This window comes from Acomys russatus, chromosome 6, assembly GCF_903995435.1.
Source record: "Acomys russatus chromosome 6, mAcoRus1.1, whole genome shotgun sequence".
Lineage (NCBI taxonomy): Eukaryota > Metazoa > Chordata > Mammalia > Rodentia > Muridae > Acomys > Acomys russatus.
This window is the reverse complement of record NC_067142.1, coordinates 41,735,602-41,762,796: the sequence shown is the minus strand read 5'-3', so window position 1 is coordinate 41,762,796 and position 27,195 is coordinate 41,735,602. Positions and strand designations below refer to the sequence as shown.

The 27,195-nt window shown below is 37.2% G+C and overlaps 1 protein-coding gene across 1 annotated transcript in view; it reads left to right on the top strand.

Annotated features, from left to right (window-relative positions):
• Positions 1 to 294: 294 nt before the first annotated feature.
• Cdc73 (cell division cycle 73) overlaps positions 295 to 27,195 on the top strand; it is a 101,349-nt gene continuing 74,448 nt past the window's right edge. Inside the window, exons 1-9 of the mRNA XM_051147521.1 lie at positions 295 to 483; positions 3,622 to 3,727; positions 7,475 to 7,544; positions 11,104 to 11,166; positions 11,251 to 11,303; positions 15,625 to 15,713; positions 21,032 to 21,248; positions 25,319 to 25,417; positions 26,961 to 27,039. Of these exons, the coding sequence (XP_051003478.1) occupies positions 353 to 483; positions 3,622 to 3,727; positions 7,475 to 7,544; positions 11,104 to 11,166; positions 11,251 to 11,303; positions 15,625 to 15,713; positions 21,032 to 21,248; positions 25,319 to 25,417; positions 26,961 to 27,039 (907 nt within the window). The 5' untranslated portion in view covers positions 295 to 352. The remainder of the gene's footprint in view (positions 484 to 3,621; positions 3,728 to 7,474; positions 7,545 to 11,103; positions 11,167 to 11,250; positions 11,304 to 15,624; positions 15,714 to 21,031; positions 21,249 to 25,318; positions 25,418 to 26,960; positions 27,040 to 27,195) is intronic.

The window sequence follows — 27,195 nt, the reverse complement described above, 5'->3', positions numbered from 1 at the left end:
GCTCACCCCCACAACGGGAGTCTGGGAGGCGCGTCTGCTCGGGCGGTCCCCGCGCCCCCTGGCGGCGGCCCGCGGCGCTGGCGGAGCGTGGGTCAGTCAGGCGTTCTCCGCGGGCAGCCCGCGGCGGGGCCTTGCCTTATATAGCGCGGGGTCCTCGGCGGCCAAGGTAGCTAGTGCCCGTGCTGCTGTCGTAGACGCGGACGGCTGTTAGTGCGGCGACTGTTGGGTCCCGGCGGCGGCGGCGGCGAGGGAACGAGGGCGAGGCGACGGCGAGAGGAGGCGACAGGCGCGGCGGAGACGGCGGTGCCCGGGGCCCGCGGCGGCGGCGGCGGCAGCAGCGAGGGGGGCGAAGATGGCGGACGTGCTCAGCGTCCTGCGACAGTACAACATCCAGAAGAAGGAGATTGTGGTCAAGGGGGATGAAGTGATCTTCGGGGAGTTCTCCTGGCCCAAGAATGTGAAGACCAACTATGTAGTTTGGGGGTGAGTGCGGTATGGCTTTGGCCTACTGGTGGCGGGGCAGCGTCGGGCGCCCCCAGGCGACCTCTTCCCTAGCCCCCGGCGCCTCCCCCCCTCCCCTCCTCCCCGGAGTCCCTCGGGGATGGGAGGGAAACCTGTGCTCTGGGGGAAAAAGTTATTCTCTGTAGCAGAAGTTGCACTTTTAAGGTGGGGAGGAAAGAGGTGGAGCGGATTCTAGAGCGGTCAAGTCTGTTCTGTGTGTTGGAGAAGCCAAAGGGAAAGGTACCCTGGGATTTCCGACTTTACCAGTTGGTGTTCACCAATATGTGTAGGTTGTCCGCACGGTGTGGGGCTGGTGCTCTCTATACCTGAGGGAAGGTATAGAGGCAGAAAAGCACAGCATCTGGCGGCCACCGAGTCGCTTTTTGTTCTTAGGTTTTTTTAATCTCCCAGAGGCTGCCATGTGTTGCAACTGTCTCCTCTGGCTCTTCTTTGAGCGCCCGGGTAATTTTCTTTTTCTCAAAGTTGGGGAGGGTGATGTTATTCCTTAAAGAGGGGGTGGGGGAGGAGGGAATAGACTACTTAAAGTTTAGGATAGAAAGAGATTGGGAGCGTTTGGAGGTCTGCAAAATCAGTGCTGGAGATGAAAGCAGGGCTCTGTTGGGGAGAAAGTTACTGGTGAAATGAAGGCTTTTACATACAGGGCCGAGAAAATGATCCTATGTGCTTTTCGGAAAGTGCTTTAAAAGGGGGAAAAAGTTGAGAATGTTGATCCATGAGTGCCATGAATTTAAGTCATTCAGGAAACCAGAGGATCAAGTTTAATAATCCATTGGGGCCTCTTTAATGATATTACTGTCATTGATGCTTCTCTTTGATAATTAAAATCATGAGTCAGAGTTTTGGTACCCATTTTGTTTGATTGAATGACTTTATGAATGATCAATTAAAAACTAGAAAAATGTAAGGTTTCTTGTGGCTTATTGATTGAGTCCCTTTTTGAAATGTTAAGTGACAGTCTGAGTTTCCCATGTTTTACTCTTTCAAATAAATTACCTAAAATTATGATTATACTTTATTAAATTTTAATGAGTATTCCTTAAAAACTCAAGGGATAAAGACGTTTAATTTGAAAACATCTCCGGTAGTCCTATTTCACATGATGTTAACCTATTTTGACTAGAAAAGATGAGACAGATTAAGTTGATGTGAGATGTTTTCTTGTTGCTAGGAAGAGAACAGTTGTTTACCTCTAAGTGGGGGGTTATTTAGAGAAGCTTTCATGGAAGTGTGTTTAACCTGAATCCATTCCACAAAGCCTTCTTGAGTAAATGAATGAACAAATGAATAAGCTTTAAAGAATGGCTACGATTTCTGAGTGAAATGGTGGAAGAGCCTCCATAGTGAGGGAACTGTATACTTAACATAGGAGACCTTAAAAGGACATGTTTTGACAGGAGCTTGTAAATGAGTGAAAAATCAAAGCTTAGGAAAAAAATGTGAAACTTTAGCCTTGCCAGGCATGATGGCGCATGCCTTTGATCCCAGCACTAGGCAGGCAGAGGCAGGTGGATCTCTGGAGTTAAAAGACCAGCCTGGTCTATAGAGTGAGTTCCAGTACAGTTAGAGCTACACAGAGAAACCTTGTCCCGAAAAACCAAAAACCAACCAACCAAACAAACAAACAAAAGAAACTCAAAAACCAAAAAAAAAAAAAAAAAATTTTTTTTCAACATCTAATCTTCAGCAGAAGTTATTTTCCATATGTGTGCACATCTAAATATCTACATATATAAAAGATTAATCAATGCCTTTAATGCATTTAGTGCTTTCTACCTTTTTTTTTTTTTTTTTTCCCCTCTCTCTTGAGACAGGGTTTCTCTGTGTAGCTTTGGCTGTCCTGTACTCACTTTGTAGATCAGGCTGGCCAAGCAGTCTGCCTGCCTCTGCCTCCCCGAGTGCAGGGATTAAAGGTGTGTGCTGCCACCTTTTGGCTATGTTTATGAGAATTACTTCGTATAATCACAAGTGATATTAATTTGACATCTATCAGTTTAGAACAGTGGTTCTCAGCCTGTGGATCTCGAGCCATTTGGGTGTTGTCAAAAGACTCTTTCACAGGGGTCACCTAAGACCACTGGAAAGCACAGATATTTACATGTGCAGCAATGGTACTTATGAAGTAGCAACAAAAATAATTTTGTGGTTGGAGGTCACCACAACATGAGGAACTGTATTAAAGGGTCCCAGCATTAGGAAGGCTGAGAACTACTGGTTTAGAGGAAAAGTGACAATAGAGCTAGTAAGGTAGGTTTAGGACAAATTACAATGAGCTCTATTCAAATGGATCCATACAGTTGAATCACTGTAAGTAGATGGAGGAGGCAGAAAGAAATTAGAAAGCTGTATAAGTGTTAGTAATAGAGAGCTTGTGTCCCCAAGACTACATTGTTTGATCACAGAATTATATTTTGGTTTTGTGTTATTGAAGTTCATCCTTTTAACTTCACAGAGTATTGTTGAGGTTGTTGTATGGTGGCGGTCTCTTGTTTAGATCGAACTAACATGTGCATCTTGTAAGTGCATCCCTACTGATGATTCCTTCACCTAAGCAGTTTGTTTTCTCTGGATGATCCTTTCCATTGTGCAGCTGGTTGTGTTGTTGTTGTTGTTGTTATTATTATTATTATTATTTCTCTATCGACAGAGCCCAGAACCCAGTTTTTTAGGTCTTATTTTAAAATATGTATATAGTGGGGCTGAGGATGTAGCTCAGTTGGTGGTCGCTTGCCTAGCATCTGATGTCTAGCGTCACATCCAGCACGGTGTGGTGGATAGTAATGCCCTCCTAGGCTCTGTAGCAGACCTGAGGCCAGCTAGGGCACATGAGACCTTGCCCGTCTTAAAAAAAGAAAAAAGTATAGTATTTTAGAGTATGAATTTGTGTGCTCTCCCTGTTTCTTAATTTTTTTATGTTGTCCTCTTTTTGCCCCAATGACAACTCACTTACTATGAGAGTTTATACTGTGTGTATGTTTTTGCTATGTTAAATATTAAGTATGTTGTTAGGTTACCAACCAGATGTAGTTAAATGAATGCGTGTAACTAAGATTAAGTAATTGACTTAAAATCTTAATAAAAATCATGCCTTAATCATTTTAGGACTGGAAAGGAAGGCCAACCCAGAGAATACTACACATTGGATTCTATCTTATTTCTACTTAATAATGTGCACCTTTCGCATCCTGTTTATGTCCGACGTGCGGCTGTAAGTAGAAGTCATTTTAAAACTTCATTGATTAAACAGTTAATAGATAACTTGCCTTATGGGTTTCGAATGTCTGAAATTGTCTTGAAGAGTGAAAATTAGGCTGCTATGAGAGTTATTCAGATTTTTTAGTCGGTAATTCATTATTCATGTAAAATTTAGGTAATGTTTATAATAAGTTTGTAAAGCACTTACATAGATCTTTTAAAAACATGTAAGTTGGTAGAAATCTTGTAATCCAGAAGTATAATTTCAAGAAGACTTTCCTCAGTATTGTCATTGTAGAGCAAGAAAGTGCAAAATGATGTAAATTTAGTACTAAAGTATGAGACTCAAAAAACCCCAGTGTAAACAAATACTTTTTTAGAAGTTTAAACAGCATAATTATTTTTGTACTTTATTGACAGTTTTATTGTTCTTCAGTTTCATCTGCTTTCTCAGTGTTTGAAAATTCATTGTTGAGAGGAAATCATTAGAAATAATTAAAAATGTCTCATTTAAAAAAAAAAATGTCTCATTTCACAGAGATTATTGTGATGAGACTCTTCCACTGGCAAGGGACTTTTAAACTTTGATAAGTAGCCGGGCGTTGTGGCGCACGCCTTTAATCCCAGCACTCAGGAGGCAGAGGGAGGCGTATCACTGTGAGTTCGAAGGCCAGCCTCGTCTACAAAAGTGAATCCAGGACAGCTAAGGCTACACAGAGAAACCCTGTTTCAAAAAAGAAGAAAAAAATTGATTAGGATTCAGAGTTATTTGAGTTTGACATTGCAAATTGCCTTGAAAGTCCAAATAAGATGCTTCCCCAGATACTTTTTTTGGGTATTGGGGGACACAGGTGTCTCATGTAGCTATGTAGTTTGGACATAGAATTTTTTTTTTTTTAAAGATGCTGATACAATCAAATATCCACTCTAAATGTTGTTTTAACTTATGAGGACATACTTCACTGCATTGTGTTAATTTGGAAGTATTTTCATTTCTTAAATTTTTTTTTTTCCCTTAAATTTCTTAAAACATGCTTTGTATAGAGTCATTATTTTGCCTCCATCCCTAGAGCTACTTTTTGGCTGTCTAATACTACTGCTGCATTGCATTATGTTGTGTGAAGTTTACTTTTGTTTTAATGCTTAAAAAACAAAGATTTATTTACTTAATGTATAATGAATACTCTGCCTGTAGGTACACCTGCATTGCCAGAAGAGGGCATCAAGTCACATTACAGATGGTTGTGAACTACAATGTGGTTGCTGGGAATTGAACTCAGGACCTCTGGAAGAGCAGTCAGTGCTCTTAACTTCTGAGCTATCTCTCCAGCCCCTGAAATATACTCTTACAACCTTTCTTTCAAAGTAGTGATAGCTGAGGTTTTTAAATAGTAACTTGATATTTGGAACAGTTGAGAGAATAGCTCATCATTTAATGGGAATGTATAGTACTGCTTTTCCAAGCAAGAAACATATTCAATGTTTAATACATTTTTAAAAACCTTAAAATTGGCAAGAAGTATGGAAAATATTAATAATTTACCATTACACTATTCTTTATTAGATCTTTAAAAATGGAATCAAGCAATAATTAGAATTGTTACATAATTTAAGTATTTAGTGATTTAAAGATTATATATATATTACTATTATTATTTTATTATTTTGGTTTTTTTTGAGACAGGGTTTGTCTGTGTAGCCCTAGTTGTCCCGGAACTCACTCTAGTACACCAGACTGGCCTCGAGCTCAGAGATCTGCCTGCCTGTGCCTCCCGTACCATTGCCCAGCAGGATTGTATTCTTGTGAGTGGTTATAGTTCATAAATAATAGTTAACAGTTGTTACTGTGGACCCTAGGATTTATAGTCATATAAGATGTAATGGTTGTTTTTCTTAAAAATTTTCCAAATGAAGTGTAGCAGAGATCTAAAACTCTATAGTTCTTCCTTCGGATTAGAGGTTGCTTTTTAAATTGCCATGTTACTTGCTCTTTTTTGGGTGGGGTGCCTTTTCCTGGAATAGTTGCTCCTGATCCTTGGTGCCTTTTAGTGAGCTGTAACTTCTCAGGTGGATCTAACTTGAACATAAACCATATCAGACTTTGACATAGTAATTTAAAGAACATCAGTTAAAGCTGGTGGTGAGGGTGAGCACCTTTAATCACAGCACTCTGGAGGCAGAGGCAGGCGGGTTAGAGGCCTGCCTGGTCTACAGAGTGAGTTCCAGAGCAGCTAGGGCCACACAGTAAACATTGTCTTGATAATCTCCTTTTTGATTTGTTTTTTTGTTTTTGTTTTTGTGTTTTTGAGACAGTTCTCTGTTTTAGACTCGCTTTGTAGACCAGGCTAGCTTTGAACTCGCAGAGATCTGCATTCTTTTGCCTCCGTAAGTGCTGGGGTTATAGGCCCATGCCCTTTTGAAACCTTGTCCTGAAAAACAACAAAACGTTAATTCAGGTATGTGTAATATTCCATGTAGGCTAGTTAAAAAAATGACAAGGGCAGAAATACTTGTAGGTTTTAAAACTTGTATACATATACTCATAAGGAAAAACCAGAATTTAGTCTGACCCTTTGAAAAAAAATTAAGTGATTTGCTCAGCTAAGTAAGAAAAAAGTATGTGCAAATAATGGGTGTAGTGACATATAGTGGTCATTATGAGGTAATTGGCTAGTGATACTAAAGGTTCTTATTACATCATTGTTTATAATAGTTGACAGAAGTTTTAATCTATATAATCCCTTGGCAACCAGTTTTCCTTGCACTCTGTTGTTTGTATTAGAAAAATGATAAGGAAAAATGTGGTAATGACAAAGTTCATTGGCTCAAAGATAACCTGATTCTTGAGTATACATTTTATTTGTTTTAGTCATCTTTTTAAAGGATTTGCTATTTTTAGTTGGGTGTCTCTGTGTGTGTGTGTCTAAATACACATGAATGCAGGTATCAGAGAAGGCCAGAGGAATTTTACTGCTCCCCCAAACTAGAGTTAAAGGTGGTTGTGAGTCACTTGATGTAAGTGCTGGGGAATCAAACTTTGGTCATGGAGGTTCAGCAAATGCTTTAATTGCTGAGCCCTAGCTTTAATCATGGCTTTACAAATACTGAGTGTAGGTGGATTAAAGCAAAAGCACTCATTTTTCTAAATTGATAATATGTTTCAGACAAAAATTTTTCAATTCTTTTTCCCCCTCTGCTATCTGAATTTATATACACTCAAGAATAAAAAGAAATTTGTTATATAAAGTAAACTACTATAATTAACATTTTTTAGTTTTTTCTCATGTTCTTGTTAATTATCAAAATTTATATTTAGTGGTTTATGTAGTCCATTTGGAAGAATTTCAGTTGAATAGTTTGAAGACGTTTGGTCTTATGGGGAAAAAGCAGTACAGACACCATATAAAGTGAGGCCACATTAGGACATGCTGAGTGCAATAACAAAATAACAGTAATGCCAAGTGTTGAGAGAGCATGGGACTGATACTTGGAAAAAAGATAAAGTTATTACTTATGAAAACAAGTGTCATTTGAAAAATAAGTGTATTGACTATATCTTTCTGAAATTTCAAAAGTAAATTACTAAAAATTAACATTTGAGAAATTTGCAAAGTTTTTAGATTCTTCTGAGCTTTTTTTTTTTTAAACAAATATGACTTTAAATAAATTTTACCACGGTATGTTAGGTAAATGCAGAGATTATATGATATTTACCAAATTTCATAGTTGGTTTCCATCTAATTTACAATTTTGGCTTCAGACTGAAAATATTCCTGTGGTTAGAAGACCTGACCGGAAAGATCTACTTGGATATCTCAATGGGGAAGCATGTGAGTAGTTTTAAAATTGCCCCCACTTTTAAAACATTGTTTTTTAAAAATCTTCTATGAAAATAGATGTATTGGGAAATTTGTATCTCTACTAAATACCTACTTGAAGCTGTGTCCTTTTGCTTCTCCCTGTAGTTGCACAAAGCTGCCCATTTTTAGGCTGTCACTCCACCTTTGTGTGAGGGTTCTTTGCATACTATCAAAGACGTTGCCTCTGTAAATTATTTTTGTCTTGCCTTACTGTTTTTTCCTTTTTTCTAAATCATTAACTATTAGAATAGATCTAGAAGAGATATATTCTTTAAAAACTATTTTTGATTCCATAGTTCTATTTATCAGTGTTTCCTTTTTGTCACTATGAACAGGAAGCGTTGACACAGCATCACTATTTGTTTTTTACCTGTTTCTTGAAGTCCTCCTGACTATCCTCACTATCCCATTAATGTCAGCAAGACTTGAGAATGGGCACATCCTTTGTTTCCTTTTTCCCGCTTTTCCTATGAACATTTGGTATTGTTGCACACTTTCTTCTTTAAGTCCTTCATTTGCCATTTGTGACACTAGACTATGGGTTTTCTTTCTGTTTGCTCACCTTTCCGTATATTTTGTCACTTCTATGCCAGTGTTAGTTGTCTTAGGGTTTCTGTTGCTGTAATGAAACACTATGACCAAAATCAGTTTGGGAAGCATGTAGTACATCTTTCAGGGAAGTTAGGGCTGGAACTCAAGGCAGGAGCTGATGCAGAGGCCATGGAGGAGTGCTGCTCTCTGGCTTGTTCCTCACTGCTTGCTCAGCCAGCTTTCTTATGGCCTCTAGGACCACCATGGTGGTTGTAACCACCCACAGTAACCTGGGTCCTCCCACATTAGTCACCAACAAGAAAATGCATACAGGCTTGCCAACAGATAATCTTACTGAGGCATTTTCTCAACTGAGGTTTCCTCTTCCCAAATAACTTGTGCCAAGGTGACATAAAACTAGCCAGGACTCCTATTTTCTGTGGCTTAATTTTTTTTTTCTCTTGTAACCTTAAAATCTCTAGATGACCTCTTCTAAGTTTTATTCTGTAAATGTCCACTCCTATTCATATTGTTGAATTCTAAATATAATTGGCCTTTGAATGACATGGGTTTGATAAGTACAGATCCACTTATATATGGTGGGGATTTTTGTTTTTGTTCTTAGATTTGTAACAATTTTGAAAAACATTAGCCATCAAAACATACCATAAAAAAGTGTGTCATGTTGTGTACTAACTTAACAATAAAAAATACAATAACAATAAGAAAGTATGTCATAAATGTGTTATTTTTATTCATTCATAATTCAAAAGCCTAATAGGCACAGTTAAAACTTATCAAAACTTAGACATATAGATATCATATTTCTATACTATATGAGACCATTCAGGGCTGAGAGAAATGTAAACAAACATAAGATGCAGAATTAAGTCATAAGTATAAAATCAAGGTTAATATGTTAGAGCTTTATAGTCATCTCCTTTTACAGTTGTAGTCAGCTGAATCTGCACAGTTATCTGCTTAAAATGCCACGAAATGTAATTTTTAAAAAAATAAGTTGTAATCTTATAATGAGATCACCTTTAGAGTATGGTGTATTATTGTAAGAACTGATTTCTGGCAGTTCTTAGGTATTTTTTCACCACACATCATGTGTACAGTATATGAAAATATGGGTTATTGACTATGTTATTATTAAGTACCTTCTGGTAAACATCAGTCATTAATTTTTTAGCAGTTTTTTGACAAGTCAAAATGTATGCATGAGTTTTCATCTTAATGAGAGCGTGAGTGTCCCAACTCCCATGATGAAGTCTCAGCTGCAGTTTTCTCCCACTGACTCGTAAATTTACTGTTGCCTTCTTCCTTTGAATGTTTTGCAAGCATCTGAAATATAACATGTCTAAAATACAGTGCCCAATTTTCTTCTTCCTGTCTCAACCCACACAACCAAAACTGAGCCTGTTCTCATCTTAGGAGTAATGATACCTTATGTAACTTAATGCAGTGAGTTAGACCTTAAACCCTAGTAGGAAATGATTTTCTGTCATAGCTACACAATTTGTAAGTACTTTTCTCTGCCTTGACAACCATGACAGTTTTCCTTCACTCCAGCCTTGTCCCGTTTGTTGTCTTTATTCTAAAACCTGCTCACATGTTCCTACTTATTATTTGCTATAGTTTATTTTGTATCTAACAAGATTTTTTGTGTTGTTTTGTTTTTTCAAGAGAGTCTCTGTGTAGCCTTGACTGTCCTGGACTCGCTTTGTAGACCAGGCTAGCCTCGAATTCACAGCAATCCGCCTGCCTCTGCCTCTCTAGTGCTGGGATTAAAGGTGTGTGCACCACGCCCGGCTCAAATGCCTATCTCTTTGCTCGCCCATCCCCCAAATGTATGTGCGTATGTGGTTGCATGAGCCACAGCTTGAAGGTTGAGGTCAGACAGTGACTTGGTGGAGTCATTTCTCTTCTTCCACCTTTATGTAGCTTCCAGGAATCAAACTCCCGATTGCTAAGTTTGTGTGTCAGGTGCTTTACCACTATCCCTCCTTGCTTATTCTTAAGTTACATTTGGGTACCATGCACAAAACAAAATCTTATTCCTTCTATACAAGGTAAACAAGAAGTGAAGAGGAATCATTTCTGCAAAGGCAATTAAAATGGCAAGATTTTTAAAAAGGCTTCCTATTTTTGTCTGTTTTTAATAAGGCCAAGTTTAGTTATTTGGAGCATGAGAATCATGGTGTACCTGTTAAAATTAGGTTTTTTGTTTTTTGTTTTTCCGTCTGAGGCTCACTCTAATTCTCCCATTAAAAAAGTGTATTGAAGGGATTGTAGGATTTGTCAGTTTTACTAAGTGTCTCAGATGCTCCTGTTAAATAGGTTCACTTTGGGAGAGCCTCAGTGAGTTGTTACCCACATCTTTCTTGTGTTTACTATAGGACAAAGTTAGTTCTCAGATGTATTATTTTGTTAATTTTTGTTTGTTTCTTGAGGCAGGGTTTCTCTGTGTAGTCTTAGCTGTCTGAAGAAGGACATACAGGACAGTAACTGGTTACATAGGGGAGTAAGACTTGGTGGAAGGGACACCGGGTACTCTCTCTTTTTTTTAAAAATAGTTTTATTATGATCCATTCAACAATAAAATACTTTGAAGGGTAGTTGGAAGTTTCCTGTCACTTGTGAGTAACTACACTTTGTATGTTAATATGATGTGTGCATATGTAAGTATTTCGGGTAAGCATACTTTTTAAATGTGTGTGTTATAAAGGAGGATAATCTGAAGTGACCAGTTAACTCCAGTAAGTAGAATCTCAGCAGCTTTTAAGCTAAATTTTAAAAATCCTTTGTTCTTTCACATACTTTCTAACACTGAGTCATCTTGTTAATAAAATACTTATAGAGCTGTGTTTTGAAACCATTTTATCTGGGAAATCCTTCTATGATATAAGAAATGAAACAAAACTTGAGCATTTCCCATGGAATAACATCCAGGATCTATTGATCTGCTTATATGATTTTTCTTTTCCTTTTCCAGCAACATCAGCAAGCATAGACAGGAGTGCCCCATTGGAAATAGGTCTTCAGCGGTCCACTCAAGGTACACCATGTGACATCCATGTCTTGAACTTTAAATAAAAACCCCGTTCCTAAAGTACACACTTAACCTTTATTTTTCTTATAGTCAAAAGAGCTGCAGATGAAGTTTTAGCAGAAGCAAAGAAACCACGAATTGAGGTAATAGGACTCTATTTTTAAAATAATTTGTTTTGTTACTAAAAGTAGATTGTATGTCGGGTGGTGATGGTGCACACCTTTAATCCCAGCACTTGGAGATGCAGGGGGAGGCAGATGTCTGTGAGTTTTGAGGCCAGCCTGGTCTACAGAGTGAGTTCTAGGACAGCTGAGCCCACACAGAGAAATCCTGTTCTAAAAAAACAAAACAAACAAACAAAGAAAAATAATTCTTTATAGTAATTCTAGCAGCTTTTTTTAAAACTGAAAAGTAGATCAGTAGGTAGCTTGCTTGTGTTACTGTGCCATCTAAGCTCTGTGATTAATATGCCATTTTATTTATTTTTGCTATTTTTTGCTATATTCATGGAAACTGGGTGAGAAGCTGATATCTGATTGTATTAAAGGTCATGTGCATAGGTTTTCAGGGTCCTGCAGTCTTGATAGCTGCACCTCCATCTTGCTGCTCTCTGTTACTGCTATGGGGAAGCATTCATAATCACATAAATGGATAGATGGTGGGGCCAGAACTGGTCTTCAGGCTGCTTTGCTGACCAGGAGGATAAGGTAGTATAGGGATATGCTTTCCTGTTCAGGCTGTGAATATGAAGTGCTTATTGTTATTTCATTAAAATACTGACACAGGTTCTAGATTTCTAGTGTGTTAGTGAACACAAATGTGTTGGCAACTCTTTGTCATTGTGACAAAATACCTGAGAAAACAGCTTAAAGAAAGGTTTGCTTTGGCTCAATTTCAGCCCAGGGTTACCTGGCCACACTGTGTTTGGGCAGAATATGGAATAAGGGAGTAGGGGACAGAAATTGCCCATCTTCCTGCAGAGAGAAACAGAAGGAAGATGTAGAGCAAGATAAACCTTTCAGAGCACAGCCTGTGCTTCTTTACTCAGGCCCTATAGGTCCATGGAGTGCTGAGTTCATCAGCTCACTAGAGCCAAAGGTAGAACCCTTAGAGTCCAGCTGCCTCTCATAAGCCCATTAGGTGGCAGCCATCTCCTTAATCCTGAGTCTTTTGAAGTTATTTTTAGGTTCTAACTATACCATTTACTTGAAATAGAGGACAGGTAAGAATGTAATTGACATTAGAGTATCTATTGTATAATTGTGGTAACTACTTAATTAACCATGTATTGTATTTTGATAATTATTAAGCAAAAAGTGTTCTCAGTAGAAAAACGTGGCAATATTTAAAGTAATGACAATGGTAATTAACTAGATTGAGTCATGTCATAGAGTATGCATTTTTCAGAAGATAGTATTATTCATAATATGTACTTTTAGACAAGTAAAAAATTGCTGTTATCATTAGTTGACCAGTTAGTATTATGGTAAGTTATCCTTTGGAATTGTAATTACAAATAGAAATATTAATGATTTATTAACAAGCGCCATATTATTTGTATGCATAGGAAAATGCTGGATGTAGGGAATAATTTACTAGGAACTTAAAATCTGGCAGTTGTATAAATGTGTAATATTTATAGTCAAGATCTTCACAAGTGTTAACAATACTAGAAACCATATATATTTTTATTTTAGAATATACATATATACTTTAAATTTTAGACATATATATATATCCTTTTTTTTTTGCTATATAAACAACAAAGCTTCTACAAGTAAGGATGAGGAAGGTAGCTAGGTATAATGTTGTTTAGGAAGTATATAATAGTGGAGTCAGTAAGAATGTCATTAAAATAATGTAATTTTACTTAAGTGTATTTTGAGGAACCAGGAAGCTTGTGCTTTTTAAGCAATGATAACTAATTCATTGTTACTAGTCTATACAAGATGGTATTTTAAGTGCTTCAGTCATATTGAGTCATGTTCTCTTTAGTTCTTCTACCCTTTGACTTTACTCAACATCTATGATTAAGCAGGATCCACACATAAGTGACTTGTTGAGGTTTGTAGAACCAGAACTAGAACCAAGACAGTGTGGCTACTGAGCCATTCTGCCCTGCTTACTGAATATGAATTTTGTGACGGTAAATCTAAGTTTCTTCATTTCCTCTTATAAAAGAAGACTGACCACTGTTAAAACAGTGAGTGCATTTAGGGTCATCAGTTACTTGGAAATAGGAAAACATCACAATATAATCATTTGAAAAGAAATTCAACACCCAAGAAAAGTTAATACTAACGCTACCAGTTACTTGAAGCATCAGCAGGAAGTAGTACTATCTTTTCTGTCATCTATAAAATTATAATGTAACATTTGTATTAGGATTTAGTTCAGCAATTTGAATGCTTAGGACACTGGGAAAAAAAAGAAAACTTGAGGTCAGGATTTCTGATGTGATTAAAATTTAGGTTGTAATTTTAAAATTTCTAGTTTCTTGAGGACCTTGACCTTCATGGATTATAACTTCCTTACAAATGGTAAAAATTAAATGCATTTATTTCAGCTGATGTGTCTTTTTTTTAAACATTTTTACATGGTAGAAAACTAATAGGGCATGAATTGAAGACCAGTATTTTTTTCTCTTTTGATGCCTTAAAGCTGTGATAATGTATAGTTTCATACACTCTTTTACTCCTTGGCCCTGACTTTACTCCTTGTTTTTTTATTTGTTGAATATAGACTTTGATCTAAATAGTTGTCACTGAACTTTTTTTTTCTTCATCAGCCACTTGTCTTCCAAATTAAATTTCACTTGGTTTTCAAATATAAGTTATAAATCATATTTCCCAAGTTGATCTCAAGCTCACAATTGTAGCCAAAATTGTCTATAAACTCTTAATGCTTGACTGCTGGGATTATAGGCATGAGCCACAAACATTTTGAAATGGTCTATTAGGAACTTTGTAGCAAGATTTTAATGTTCCAAGGAACTTGTTTTGAAAGCTATTGACATTTTGTTTCTAATGTATCTGGAAGATTTTGGGACCTTAGTACCAGATTGGAAAACAAACAAAACAAAACAAAGCAAAACAAAACTCAGCATCCAAAATGAACAATTTCACTTTGATGAAGACTTTCTTTAAAAGTTAAGATGTTTTTTCATCAAGAGTGGATCTATAGGGCTGGAGAGATGGCTCTGCTGCTAAAAGCTAGTTTCACAACCAAAATACAAAACAGATCTTATAGGGGCTGGAGAGATGACTCAGCTGTTATGAATATTTGTTCTACCAGAAGACCTAGGCTCAATTCACAGAACCTGCTAGTGATTCACAACCACTTATAACTCCAGCTCCTCTGCAGCACCAGGCGTGTATGTGGTGCACGTACATACATAACAAATAAATTTACACATAATACATCTAAAGAACATTTTGAACAGGATGAATTATACATATGTATGTGTGTGTATGTGTACACACACACAAACATACACACACATATGTATTAGTGAAAGTAGTAATGATTAGGAGAGCACATAGAGATGTCTGGGCACCACTCTGTAAATGCTTACAGATGGTTTTCAATGATATTTTTTCTAAGTTTTTTGATGATACAAAAGCAATACATACATGTTTAGAAGAGTTTATTTTACTTTTCAGCACAGTTTTCAATAAAATATAAGATGCCCAATACTTTATAATAAAACAGGGTTTGTATTATTTGGGGACTAGTGTATATGTTCAAGTAAACACTAAACTATGAGATTTAATAGGTAGATGTGCAAAAACACACTTTGGCTTATGTTTTAATTTTACCAGGATATTTTAATTTGTGTTACTATTGCTATGATGAAACACCATAACCAAATGCAACTGGGGAGGAACAGGTTTCTTTGGTTTGTGCTTCCACACCAATAGTCCATCACTGAGGAAAGTCAGGACAGGAACTCAAACAGGACAGTGACCTGGAGTCAGGAGCTGATGGAGAGGTCATGGAAGGCTGTTCTTTGCTTGCTTGCTTCTCATGGCTTGTTCAGCCTGTGTTCCCATAGAACCCAGAAGCACCAGTACAGGATGACATCACCCCCAATGGGGTAAGCCTGGCTCTCCCCTGTCAATCAGTAATTAAGAAAATGCCCCTCAGGCTTGCTTACAGCCCAGTCTTATTAGAGGCATTTTCTCAGTTGGAGTTCCCTCCTCTCAGATGATTAAAGCCTGTGTCAAGTTGACATAAGAGTAGCCAGCACAAGTAACACATGTAAGTAAGGAACATCAGAAGTCAATTCCAGACTTAAATGATCCAAAATCCACTTCTTGTCATTGTGTAAGTAAAAGCAGTTGACTTAAGTACAATATTGCATTGAACTATACTGCGCTAATTTTGGTAAATTTTGTGTAGTGATTTTTTCCGTGTAAAATTTAAATAAAACTTAAGATGTTACTAAGCGGTGATTATTTTTAGGATGAAGAGTGTGTGCGTCTTGATAAAGAGAGATTGGCAGCTCGTTTGGAAGGCCATAAAGAAGGGATTGTGCAGACTGAACAGATTAGGTAAGGGTTTCTTAAGTACAGATTTTATGTAAAGGTGTGTGGAAAATGAGATGATTAGATGTTACTCACACTTTAATTGGCATCTTTATTCATGGTATACCCCTGTTCCCTAAGTTTAGAAAAATGCAGTTGTCCCTCAGAATCTATTGGAATTGGTTCTAGGATCTCTCCACAGATATTAATACCCAGAGGTGCTCTGTACTGGGCTTAAAAAAAAAAAGTTACGGCCCTAGTTGCTTCAGTAGTCATGCTTTACTGTGTCATAATGTGAACTTATTTCCTGGCACACTGCACTTTCAAGACCTTCCCTGGTTTTGTTGCTTACATTTATTACAATAAGTTGGCTAAAATCAGCTAGCAGTATCCATGTTGCGCTGCCTTGACATTTCCTCTGCCTTACTACTAAGTTTATTACTTTTAAATTTAGCACCACTCAAAGCCTGGGAGCATGGACAAATTATCACAGTTTCTTAGGAATGGTTTCTGTGCAAATCCTAATAGAGCCCTTGCTCTCATACTAAACTTCATACTTAGCCAGCCTCAGTCTTTCTGGTTTTCTGAGTTCCCACAAGAATGAAGCTCTACGTAGCATTCCAGGACTTGTCTAGTCCATCTCTTCAAACTGAACAGATTTTTTTCCACAAAACAGTTCCTAAAGCTTATGAACAGAATGGGCAAGTAATCACACCAGTGACCCTACTCTTTCTACCAATTTTCTTTGTTAGATTGTAGTGATAAATACCTGAGACAAGTAAAAGATTTGTTTTGTCTCATGGTGTCAGAGGTTGTAGTTGATTGTTACATAACTGTTGCTTCTGGGCTTCTGTGTCTGTAGCATCTGGTGAGGAAAGAAGAGTATGACTTACCTCGTGGCAGGTAAGTACACATACATGAGCACAGACCAGCCCATACAGCTGTTTCCTGTTTTTCTTTCTCTTGGCCCTTTAGAGTCACCTCTTTCCTGTTCCACAATTTCTTTTTGGATATTTGACATAGGGTTTTTCTGTATGACAGCCTTGACTGTCCTAAAACTCACTTTGTAAGCCAGCCTGTCCTGGAATTCACAGAGATCCACCTGCCTCTGCCTTCTGAGTGCTGGGATTAAAGGCATGCTCCACCACTGCCTGTCCTGTCCCATAAGTTGACTATGGACTCAAGTCATTCTTTTTTCCCTCCTGTTTGTTCATTCGTTTATTTGTTCACTTACTTACTTTACAGCCTGATCCCAGTTCTCCCTCTCCTCTTCTCTCAGACTTGTGACATTCTAACTCTCCAGGAATTTCTAATTACTCAACCAGCCATCTTTGTAGGATTTTTACCAAAGGCATGACTTTCTTTTTTTTTCTGGGACTTTATATTGAACAAAGATTGATTAATTAATTCTGATTTTACATGCAGTAGTCTTTTAGTAGACTTCCTAACATCTCATGGATATTTTTCATTTTCTGGTGGGAAAACCTTGTATTAACAACTTTAACTTACTGGGTGGTAGTTGTTTCCAGGTTTAGATAGTTTCTTCGTTAAGCCCATGTGTTAGCATTCTACTGCAGTAATTTATGCAGCTCTTTCTTAAATATTCTGTACCATATAAACATTTTACTCTTACTATATTCCAATTTGGCTCACCTTATGACCTATTTTGGAAAAATTTAAGACAGTAAGCCAGGGAAGTTATAGGAGTTACATTGATTCTCATTTGTCAGAGAATCACTGTGTTCAGTGTTTAATACCTAATACTTGGTAAACCATTATGTCGTGTATTTTAGCTAGTCATTTTCTGGTATGTGAGAGCTAATCTAATCACTAGCACTTCATCTTGGCTGGAAGTAGAAGTCTGATAATTGAAAGCCCAGTGCCAGCTTGAGAGCCAGCCAGATTGCTCACTGGATAAATGCCATTCTGCCAAACTCAACCAGTGACCTGAGTTTGATATCCATGCCCACTTGGTAGAAATATAGAACCCATTCCTGCAATTTGTCCTCTGATTTCCACACATGGGCTATGGCATGTGTTGTGCTGCATGTGTTTGCATGCACACAAACATATAATAAAACAAAGTGAATTTGTTTAAAATCATGCTGATATGCTTTCAATCTTAGGGGATTGTTGCAAGATATATCCAGATGAGTTGTCAGGTGCATATTGAGTATCTGCTATAAGATGCTTTCATACTCACTCAGGCGAAAATCAGAATACTGCATTCATTCATTCATTTATATTTATTTATTTATTTATTTTTCTGAGACAGGGTTTCTCTGTGTAGCTTTGGCTGTCCTGGACTCGCTTTGTAGACCAGGCTGGCTCTGAACTCACAGTGATCCCCCTACTTCTGTGTCCCGAGTGCTGGGATTAAAGGCATGTACCACCATGCCCAGCTGCATACTGTTTTTCAATATCCAGTGATCTAGTGATTCTTTTTTTCAGATTGTATGAAAAAGAGTGTCAAAGGTTGCATTTTGTAACTGAACTAATACTTTTTCCTATAGGTTTTAAGGCACTCTATCACTTTCATTAAGAATAACCAAAATGTTTAATTGTTAAAATACATTGACGAAGCAAATAATTTACATTGTAGCAATAAATATGTATGGATCTTAGGAGAAATTGAAGAGTTTTGTAGATATCGCACTAATTATGATTACAAGTCCTTGAAAACACAAATCAACATTCTGGAATACAAAGATTACATTCAGGTGAAATAAGACATTTGTAGTTATAGATTTGGTTAAAGAAAATAGGAATTTAATCAACATGTTCATGTGGCATATACATTTAGCTTATTTTTAAATATTGTGATACATCTTTCTTAAAAAGCAATTCTTGGACATCAGATAAAGTTAGGGAAACAAATAATAAAAAAAAGGGTGAGATAGAAGCATTCACTTAATTAATTTTATAGCTAGAAACCAATGCAAAGTAGAATGAGAAAAAAGCAAAAATATTACAGCATTTATTCTGCACCTATAGTTTTCACTGTATACCAATTTAAATTTGAGCAAGAGAGCAGAGTGTAGGAGGGATCATGTTCAGAATTTCTTTTGAAATATTTGTACCTGTTACAATTCTAGAGACACATCCCCTCCAAATTGATGAGCAAGTGCATACTTATTGAATTGGTATGTCATTTTTCTTTAATGTTTTGTACTGTCTTTGTTTGGACACCATATTGACATTTCAGATGGCATAGACTAGCATAGCCTTGCACAGTTGCCTCTTGTCACTCTCTGTTAGTGGTTCTTATATGTTTAGCTGTTGCTGCAAGGCTTTGACTCTTGCTTGTGCTGGTTGAGTTTCCATGACCCACTCACTGTATTGCTGGCGTGGTTTCTGTTTGTTATGGGTCTTTGCTAAACACGCAGCCTCATGCTTGCTAGGCAAAGGCTGTACCACCAGTCCTCAACAACTGTGGAATTACTTTTCTCATTTCATGTTATAAAAAACCCCAGCACATTATTAGTGCAGACTAAATCCTCAAATGTGTGGTTTCCACATGTGGTTCCATAAGAGGTGTTCTTATTGGAGACCAGAATTTTAAGTTATATTTTTTACTGAATCTGCCCCCCCCCCCTTTTTGGGATGTGTGTATACTTTGTAGTTCTTTGTATGTACTACTCAACTTACTGTATTTTATTCTTTAGATAATAAATTGTTAGAGAGGTACTATAAATATATACACACACATACACACACATACATATATACACATACATGCTTATATACACACACACATACACACCCACATACACACACATATATATATACACACATACATACATACATATATAATTCAAAACAAGTTTCCTAAGCTGCTGATTGTTTTTTTTTTTAATTTTAGATTGGTTTATTTTATCTTGTCTACATGTATGTCTGTGTACCTTGTGCCTGGCACACACAGAGGTCAGAAAAAGGCATAATGTTTCCCTGGAATTTGAGGTAATGGATGATTGTGAGCCACCAAGTAGGTGCTGGGAACTGAACCCAGGTCCCCTGTAAGAGCAGCCAATGCTTTGAACCTCTGAACCAACTCTCCAGCCCCTGGAATACTGATTTATTGTCCCTGAATCTTAAAGAGGAACATGCTAGGAAATTTAAAGCACTAAGAAATTTACTTCATTTCATTGCATACTACAGTATTTAGTTGTGTCAGTGTTGATGAGTAAAAATAATTTTTAAATAAGACTAAACCTAAGATGGTTGTTTTATGAAGTCTTAATGTTAAAAGTCTTTTATTGTGAAGGCATAGGTTCTCTGCTTTTTGCCTATTTGAGGATCAGGTAAGTTGAAGGCTTAAAAGCTATTCAAATATGTTTATTTCAGTATGTGATTTTTTTTTTTAACTTGCAAGCTTCTTATAATGAAGTTTTAATCAAATTAAGTATGGCTTTTTTTCCTAGAAATTAAAAAGATGATTGTGACACATAAAGTTTCCTTTGATTCTGAAGTCTGCTGTTTATGTGGCTTGTAGTTGTAAAACCTTAAAATACATTTCATGGAAAAAACCCAAGCTTTGAGCTTTTTTTTTTGGTTTTTAGGGACAGTGTTTCTCTGTGTAGCCTTGCCTGTCCTGGACTCACTTTGTAGACCAGGCTGGCCTCGAACTCACATCGATCCCCCTGCCTCTGCCTCCTGAGTGCTGGGATTAAAGAAAGGCGTGCACTACCACACCAGGCAGCTTTTTAACAGAATGAATTTTTCACCCCATTACTATGACCTCCCTGCTTATGTATAATTTCCATATGTATAGAGGTAGGCGTATAGAGACAGTGGTAAAACCTCAGGGAATATTAGCAGAAGAACACTTATTTATTAGTTTTGCTTTTCTGGGGAGGATTTTAAAACAAGCAAAGAATTTTATTAGGGTTACTGTTTTTTAAAAGAAAGTACTAATTCAAGGTTGGAGAGATGACTCAGTAGTTATGAGCACTGCCCATTCTTTAGAGGACCCTGGTTTTGACTCTCAGCACAAATGTAGTGGCCCTCAACTGCCTGTAGTTTCAGTTTCAGGGTTGATGCCACCTTTTGACTTTACTGGGCAACAGGGATACAAATGATGCACAGACATACATGTAGGCAAAGCATTCAAACTCAAAATAAAAATTAAAATGAAATTGCAATCTTGCTTTTAGAGGATTATATCTTTGAGTTGTTACCTGTAAAAGTTCTGTGTGACTATAAAATAACAAATATTTAATTTTATAGAAAAATGTATTGCCAGTTGCAGTGCTTCTTCCCCAACCCCCATCAATTTAAGTACAACAATGTATATGTTGTACTGAAGAAATTTTTGCTGTGAAATTTATAAAATAAATTCCTTTTAGGTCTTTGTCTGAAGCCATGTCAGTGGAAAAAATTGCTGCAATCAAAGCCAAAATTATGGCCAAGAAAAGATCTACTATCAAGACTGATTTAGATGATGATATAACTGCCCTTAAACAGAGGAGTTTTGTGGATGCTGAGGTAGATGTGACCAGAGATATTGTTAGCAGAGAGAGAGTGTGGAGGACAAGGACAACTATCTTACAGAGCACAGGAAAGGTAATGAAAATATTTTACTCATTCTTTGGAATGCTATAGGATTGTTTAAAATTTATTAATAGGTTTCAAATTTATTTATTCATGTTTACACAGCCAAGGGCTGATTATTTAAAAATTCTGTTCAGAGTAAAATATATGCACTTTAAAATTTGAAATATAAGAATTTGAATACAGATCTGGTAATCTGAAGGTTATTCAAACCCATGTAAAAATGGAATGGAGGAGAGCATCCACTCAACAAAATTTTCCTCGAATCTTCATGCACATTCTGTATCCCCGCATAGTGTATGGATAACACACACACACACACACACACACACACACACACACACACACACACACACACACACACTCTCACTCTTTGATAATAGACGCTTTGGTACGTCAGTTGATCTCTTAAAAAGATGCATCAGTATCAGTTCTGTTAGGTGAACATACCTTTCTCGGTGTTGTGGGCTTTCCTCTTAAGCTTTCGTAGATATTGATTTTTCTTTGATGCATGGTTGCTAACAATAGTGGTTTTTAGAGACATTTGAAGAAGTGTGTGAAATTATTGGGGAACTGACCTTAACATTTACATAGACTTTGTTTAGAGAGACTGTTTTTGAGATAGGGTCTTTCTTCCTGCCTGGGCCTGCCTTTGCTCAGTAAGTACACTATGGGTATGTGCCACCTGGCCCAGCTGGCTTTGGTTGTAGCATAATATTGGGACTTGAGTTTTTAATTTACTGTCCTGTTTTGCTAGGAATAAAGTTACTAGAAAAGGGTGTAAGGAAAATAGTTATTTGTATTTATTTTGTATTTTGTCTTGTCCTATATTAATAAGCCACATAGATGACTCAGTTGGTGAAGGCCCTTGTTATATAAATCTGGCAACCTGAATTAAGTCTCCAGAGCCATGTAAAAGTGAAAGAAGCAATTCCACTAAGTTGCCCTCTGGCCTCTGCACATGGTGTTTCATGTGTGTCCTCATATACATATTGTGAATGTGTGTGTGCACACACAATAATAGTAATAACTTTAATTTAGACAAGAAGGGAATTGTCCAGAACCAGTGAGATAGCTCAGGAATTAAGGTGCTAGCAACGCAAGCCTGGTAACATGCATTTTGTTCCTGGAACCACTATGATGATGAAAGGAGAAATCGGACTGCACAATGTTTTTCTTTTACTTCTGCACTTATGCTGTAGTGCATATGTCCTCATATACATTATTTTAAAAATAAAAAAGGAACCTTTTCTAGGGCTTAGAATTACAAAGATATGTGAGGTTATGAATACACTTTCATTTATTTTATTTTTGTTATTTACAGTTAATTGTTATTATTCTCGTTTTCATTGTATGATTTGGCTAATACTTGAGTAACACTGTGACTTTTTAGTTCCTTTTTTGTTTTACTTTGTTCTGAGACTGGGTTGTAGTGTAAAGACCTGGCTAACTTGGAACTCAATATGTAGACTAGCTGACCTCTAACTCAGAAGGATCTGCTTGCCTCTGCATCTTGAGTGCTGGGATTAAAGGCATGTGTCACTGTAGCTGGCTGTTTTTAGTTCATTTTAACTTAATATTAAACTTAGAGTTTTCTTTTGTCTCAAACGTTACAATTTTAAATTGTTGAGATGAGCTTTTTTTCTGTCAACTCTAGGTGGCAGGATTGTACCAGTTTAAAAGTGTTGTAAGTTAATGTTGGTACCACTGTATCCTTTTAAGGAAGAAATCATTTAACAATTGCTTAGAATCGAGGTTTGCTTTTATGAATATTAACTTTTAACAATTTTATTTCTGTATGTTAATATTTTAAAAGATCGAAAGTAAACATTTTGACTGCTGATCTCCAGGCATTATACCTTTTTTATCTGCTAAACTCTAAAAATAATAGACACTTAGAGTAGTGTGGACTTCACACTTGTTGTGTGCACATGTGTGTATGTGCATGCATGTGTGTATGTGCACGTGTGTGCGCATGCTCGTGTGTGTGTGTGTGTGTGTGTGTACTTACATTTGTCACAGTGCATGTGGAGGTCAGAGGACAATTTGTGAGAGTCAGTTTTTTCCTTTCACCATGTAGATCCCTGGGATTGAGTTCAGCTTGTCAGGCTTGGCAGCACCAGCTCAGTGTAGATTAATTTTCTGAATCTTAAGGAGCAAGAAAATTCAAGTTCTCATTCTTCTTACTCACTTAAGATACCCTAGTTGTAGCAACCTGATTTTATAGAATCATTAAATTATATTGTCTTATTCTGTTTCATGCTGCTATAACAGAATATCACAAACTAATTTGTAATTTCTCTGCCACTAAATTATTATGTCTTATTCTGTTTTGTGCTGCTGTAACAGAGTGTCACAGACTGAGTAATTTATAATGAATAGATATTTCTGTGGTTCACCAGCACTTGGGAGGCAGAGGCAGGCAGATTGCTGAGGGTTCAAAGCCAGCTTGGTCTACACAGCAGGTCCAGGACAGCCAAGGCTAAACAGAGAAACATACAAACAATCAAAAAAGGCTTATGTGTATGAGTACACTATGCACATGCCTTGTGTCCATGGTGGTCAGAAGAGGGCATCATATTCCCTGGAATTAGTGTTATGGATGGTTGTAAGCTGCCATGTGGGTACTGGCAGCCGAACCTGGGTTGGTTGGAAGAGCCAACCCAGGCTCTCCTTTTTTTTTTTAATTACTCTTATCTGAGCCATCTCTCCAGCCCTCAGATTTGTGTTTTTTTCCTTAAGATTGTGTGTGTGTGTGTGTGTGTGTGCGCGCGCGCACACACACGCGTGTACATACGTGTGTGTATGTGTTCGTGTGTACTTGCTATGGTAAAAATAGGGAGGTCAAAGGATAATATTGTGGAGTTGGTTCTCTTCTACCTTTACATAGGTTCTGAGGATTGAACCTGGGGAGACAGGCTGTGTCACAAGTGTTTTACCTCTTGAGTTACCTTGCTGGCCTGAGAATGCTTCATTCATAGAGAAGAGAATTTTATTATATTTGAAGTACATGAGGACAGGAACCACATGTTTGTTGATTATCATTCAATTTTAATGTCACTTCAGGTAGAGAGTTTACAGTAGATGCTCACATAGTTCTTAAACTATTTAATGATTGGTAGCAGGGAAGGAGTGGAAGCATTCCAAAGCGTTTTTAGTCATCAGGCATACTGTTTAGTCATTAGGCAAACATTCAGCGGAGAATAATGTGTCAGGGACCAAAGAAGGTTATTTCATGAAGGGATAAAATCACCCAGTTGGCAGTGTTGAATATTCATGGAAAAGTTTGTTTGTGATTACTTCCTATATTTTCATATTTGAAAAATGAACAGTGACTCCTACAGGTATCCTTTGAGCATCTCACAAGTCTGTGGCAATCTAAATGTAGCACAAAGTTTTATTGCACTTTGAGGATTTAGTAGCTCCCTTTGATACAAATCTGTTACATTTACATGCTTACGTTTTTCTTTGTTATATATTTGAGTAAATGCAGAGTAGTACAAATTGTATTTAATTTTTCTAAGTATGATTTGTAATAACCAGACTTAAAATAGTTGGGTTTTATTTTTATGTGTAATTGTTTTATCTTGTTTTCTTTTGCCTCAATGAAATACCCAAGGTAGGAGGGTGACAGATAGTTAGGGCTGGCTACATAGGCTAGTGTAAAGCACGTGCCTGACGATGTGAGGGCCTAGCACCAGGGGTGAGGTGGAAAGATACTTATTTAGCTCAAGCTGTGGGGACTGAAAGGTGGGCAGCTCCACCTGTTGGCCTGTAGTGTGGAAACAACACAGAGAACTAAACTAATCAAGTTTAGCATCAGTCCCTTCTGACAGCAGGGCCAATTGCTTCTTATTGGGCCCCGCCTTTCAAAGGCTCCTCTATCTCCACATCGCCATGCTTCGGAGCACCTAATTAGCAAAGGAATGTTTGGGAGACAGACCACATCTAGTCCATAGCAACAATACCTTATGCATTAGGAAAAATTAGTTGAAGAAAGTTTTGATATAAATTGCTTAATGGATAAACTACTGCCTTTGCACATGTACTCTGGGTTTAATTAGAATCTATTTGTATTTTAGAATTTTTCCAAGAATATTTTTGCAATTCTTCAATCGGTAAAAGCCAGAGAAGAAGGACGTGCCCCTGAACAACGGCCTGCTCCAAATGCAGCCCCTGTGGTAAGAATCTTTTCTGCTTATGTTGTTGTTTTTTAAAAAGTGCTGTCTGTTTTATAATTTTTATATCTTAAACATTTTATATCACTAGGGAATAAAGTTTTGTTACCTAAGCATACTTGAAGGATATAAAAACCCTTCCCAGTTTTAAAAGTGATTTCAACAGTAATTATGGGTCATTCTTGAGATATACCTGGGTGAGAGTCTGAAAAGGGGTTAACTAGGAAGTGCCTTCTAAGTAATTATTTTGGATTAACTAAATAAATAATAAGTAGCTGGCCTATTTTATCCTTGAGAAAATTGTTAGCTTTTCTTAAAAATAAAAATTATTGTTACTTCCCAGTTTGGACTTTTTTTTTTTTGAGTTTTTGTTGTTATTGTTGTTTTTGAGACAGTGTTTCTTTGTGTAGCCTTCGCTGTCCTGGACTCACTTTTGTAGACCAGGCTGGCCTCAAACTCACAGGAATCCACCTGCCTCTGCCTCCCGAGTGCTGGGATTAAAGGCCTGTGCCACCATGCCCTGCTTTATTTATTTATTTATTTATTTTGTTTTTTCAAGACAGGGTTTCTCTGTATAGACTTGACTATCCTGAACTTGCCTTGTAGAAAAACCTGGCCTTGAACTCACAGCGATCCACCTGCCTCTGCCTCCCGAGTGCTGGGATTAAAGGCGTGCGCCACCACCGCCCACAGTTTGGACTTCTTATTTGATATCTTTGCTATTTCATTTTGGTATGTTTGTTTTCCCTTGGTACCCACCATATGGCTCTTTGATTGTACTTTGCCTATAGCTCCTCTGATGGCTGACTGCCTCACTGTTGAGGTATCACTTAGAACCCTCCAGACCCTAAATTCATGCATGATGTATTTAGTCTCCATTGAAATTCAGAAATATCCTCCAGTTTGCTTTAAATCCTTCTGCCTGTTCTCAAAACTCAAGAAAGGTAGAAAGTACAATTCACGTTGATTCACTTTTATGTAGAATTTCGAAAGAAATTGAGAGTACTAAACATAGCCTTGGACATTTATAGTAATTATACATATGCATGAAATCATTCATATTTAACATTTACTGAATTATTGGTAATATTTAGACATAGTTGACTTAGCACACTTTCTTTTTTTCTTTTTTCTTTTTTTAATATTTTATTTACTTTCTTTTTGTTTCTTTTTTTGGAGACAGGGTTTCTCTGTGTAGCCCTGGCTATCCTGGAACTCACTCTGTTCATATTACCATTGGAGAAAGAGCATTATTTCACAAAATCATTTAAATAATTAGAATGCATCTGCTTACCATATTCTTTCTGCAGTTTTGATACAAGTATGCTTGAAAATGTCTTTATTCTTCGTGTAGGGATGTCATTTTCTAGCAATAATTAATACTGAATCCTAGTCATCAAATGCCACGTAGTCTACTTACCACATTGTCTTCTGTGCCATTTTGGGAATAACATGTATTTTGTAACTGCCCCTATCAGGTTTTAATTATGAGAGTTAAATAAGTAATACTAAAAAAATATTAACTTGTAATTTTACTTTTCCCTAGGATCCCACATTGCGTACAAAGCAGCCTATTCCAGCTGCCTACAACAGATATGACCAGGAAAGATTCAAAGGCAAAGAAGGTAAGTTGCTTATCCTGTGTCTTCTTCTAACCATGGTCAAGCTGAGCTTGAGTGGTAGTATAATGTGATAGTTAAGAATAAGGGTGTCGGTGGGAATGCAAACTAGTACAACCACTTTGGAAAGCTATCTGGCGCTTTCTCAGAAAAATGGGAATA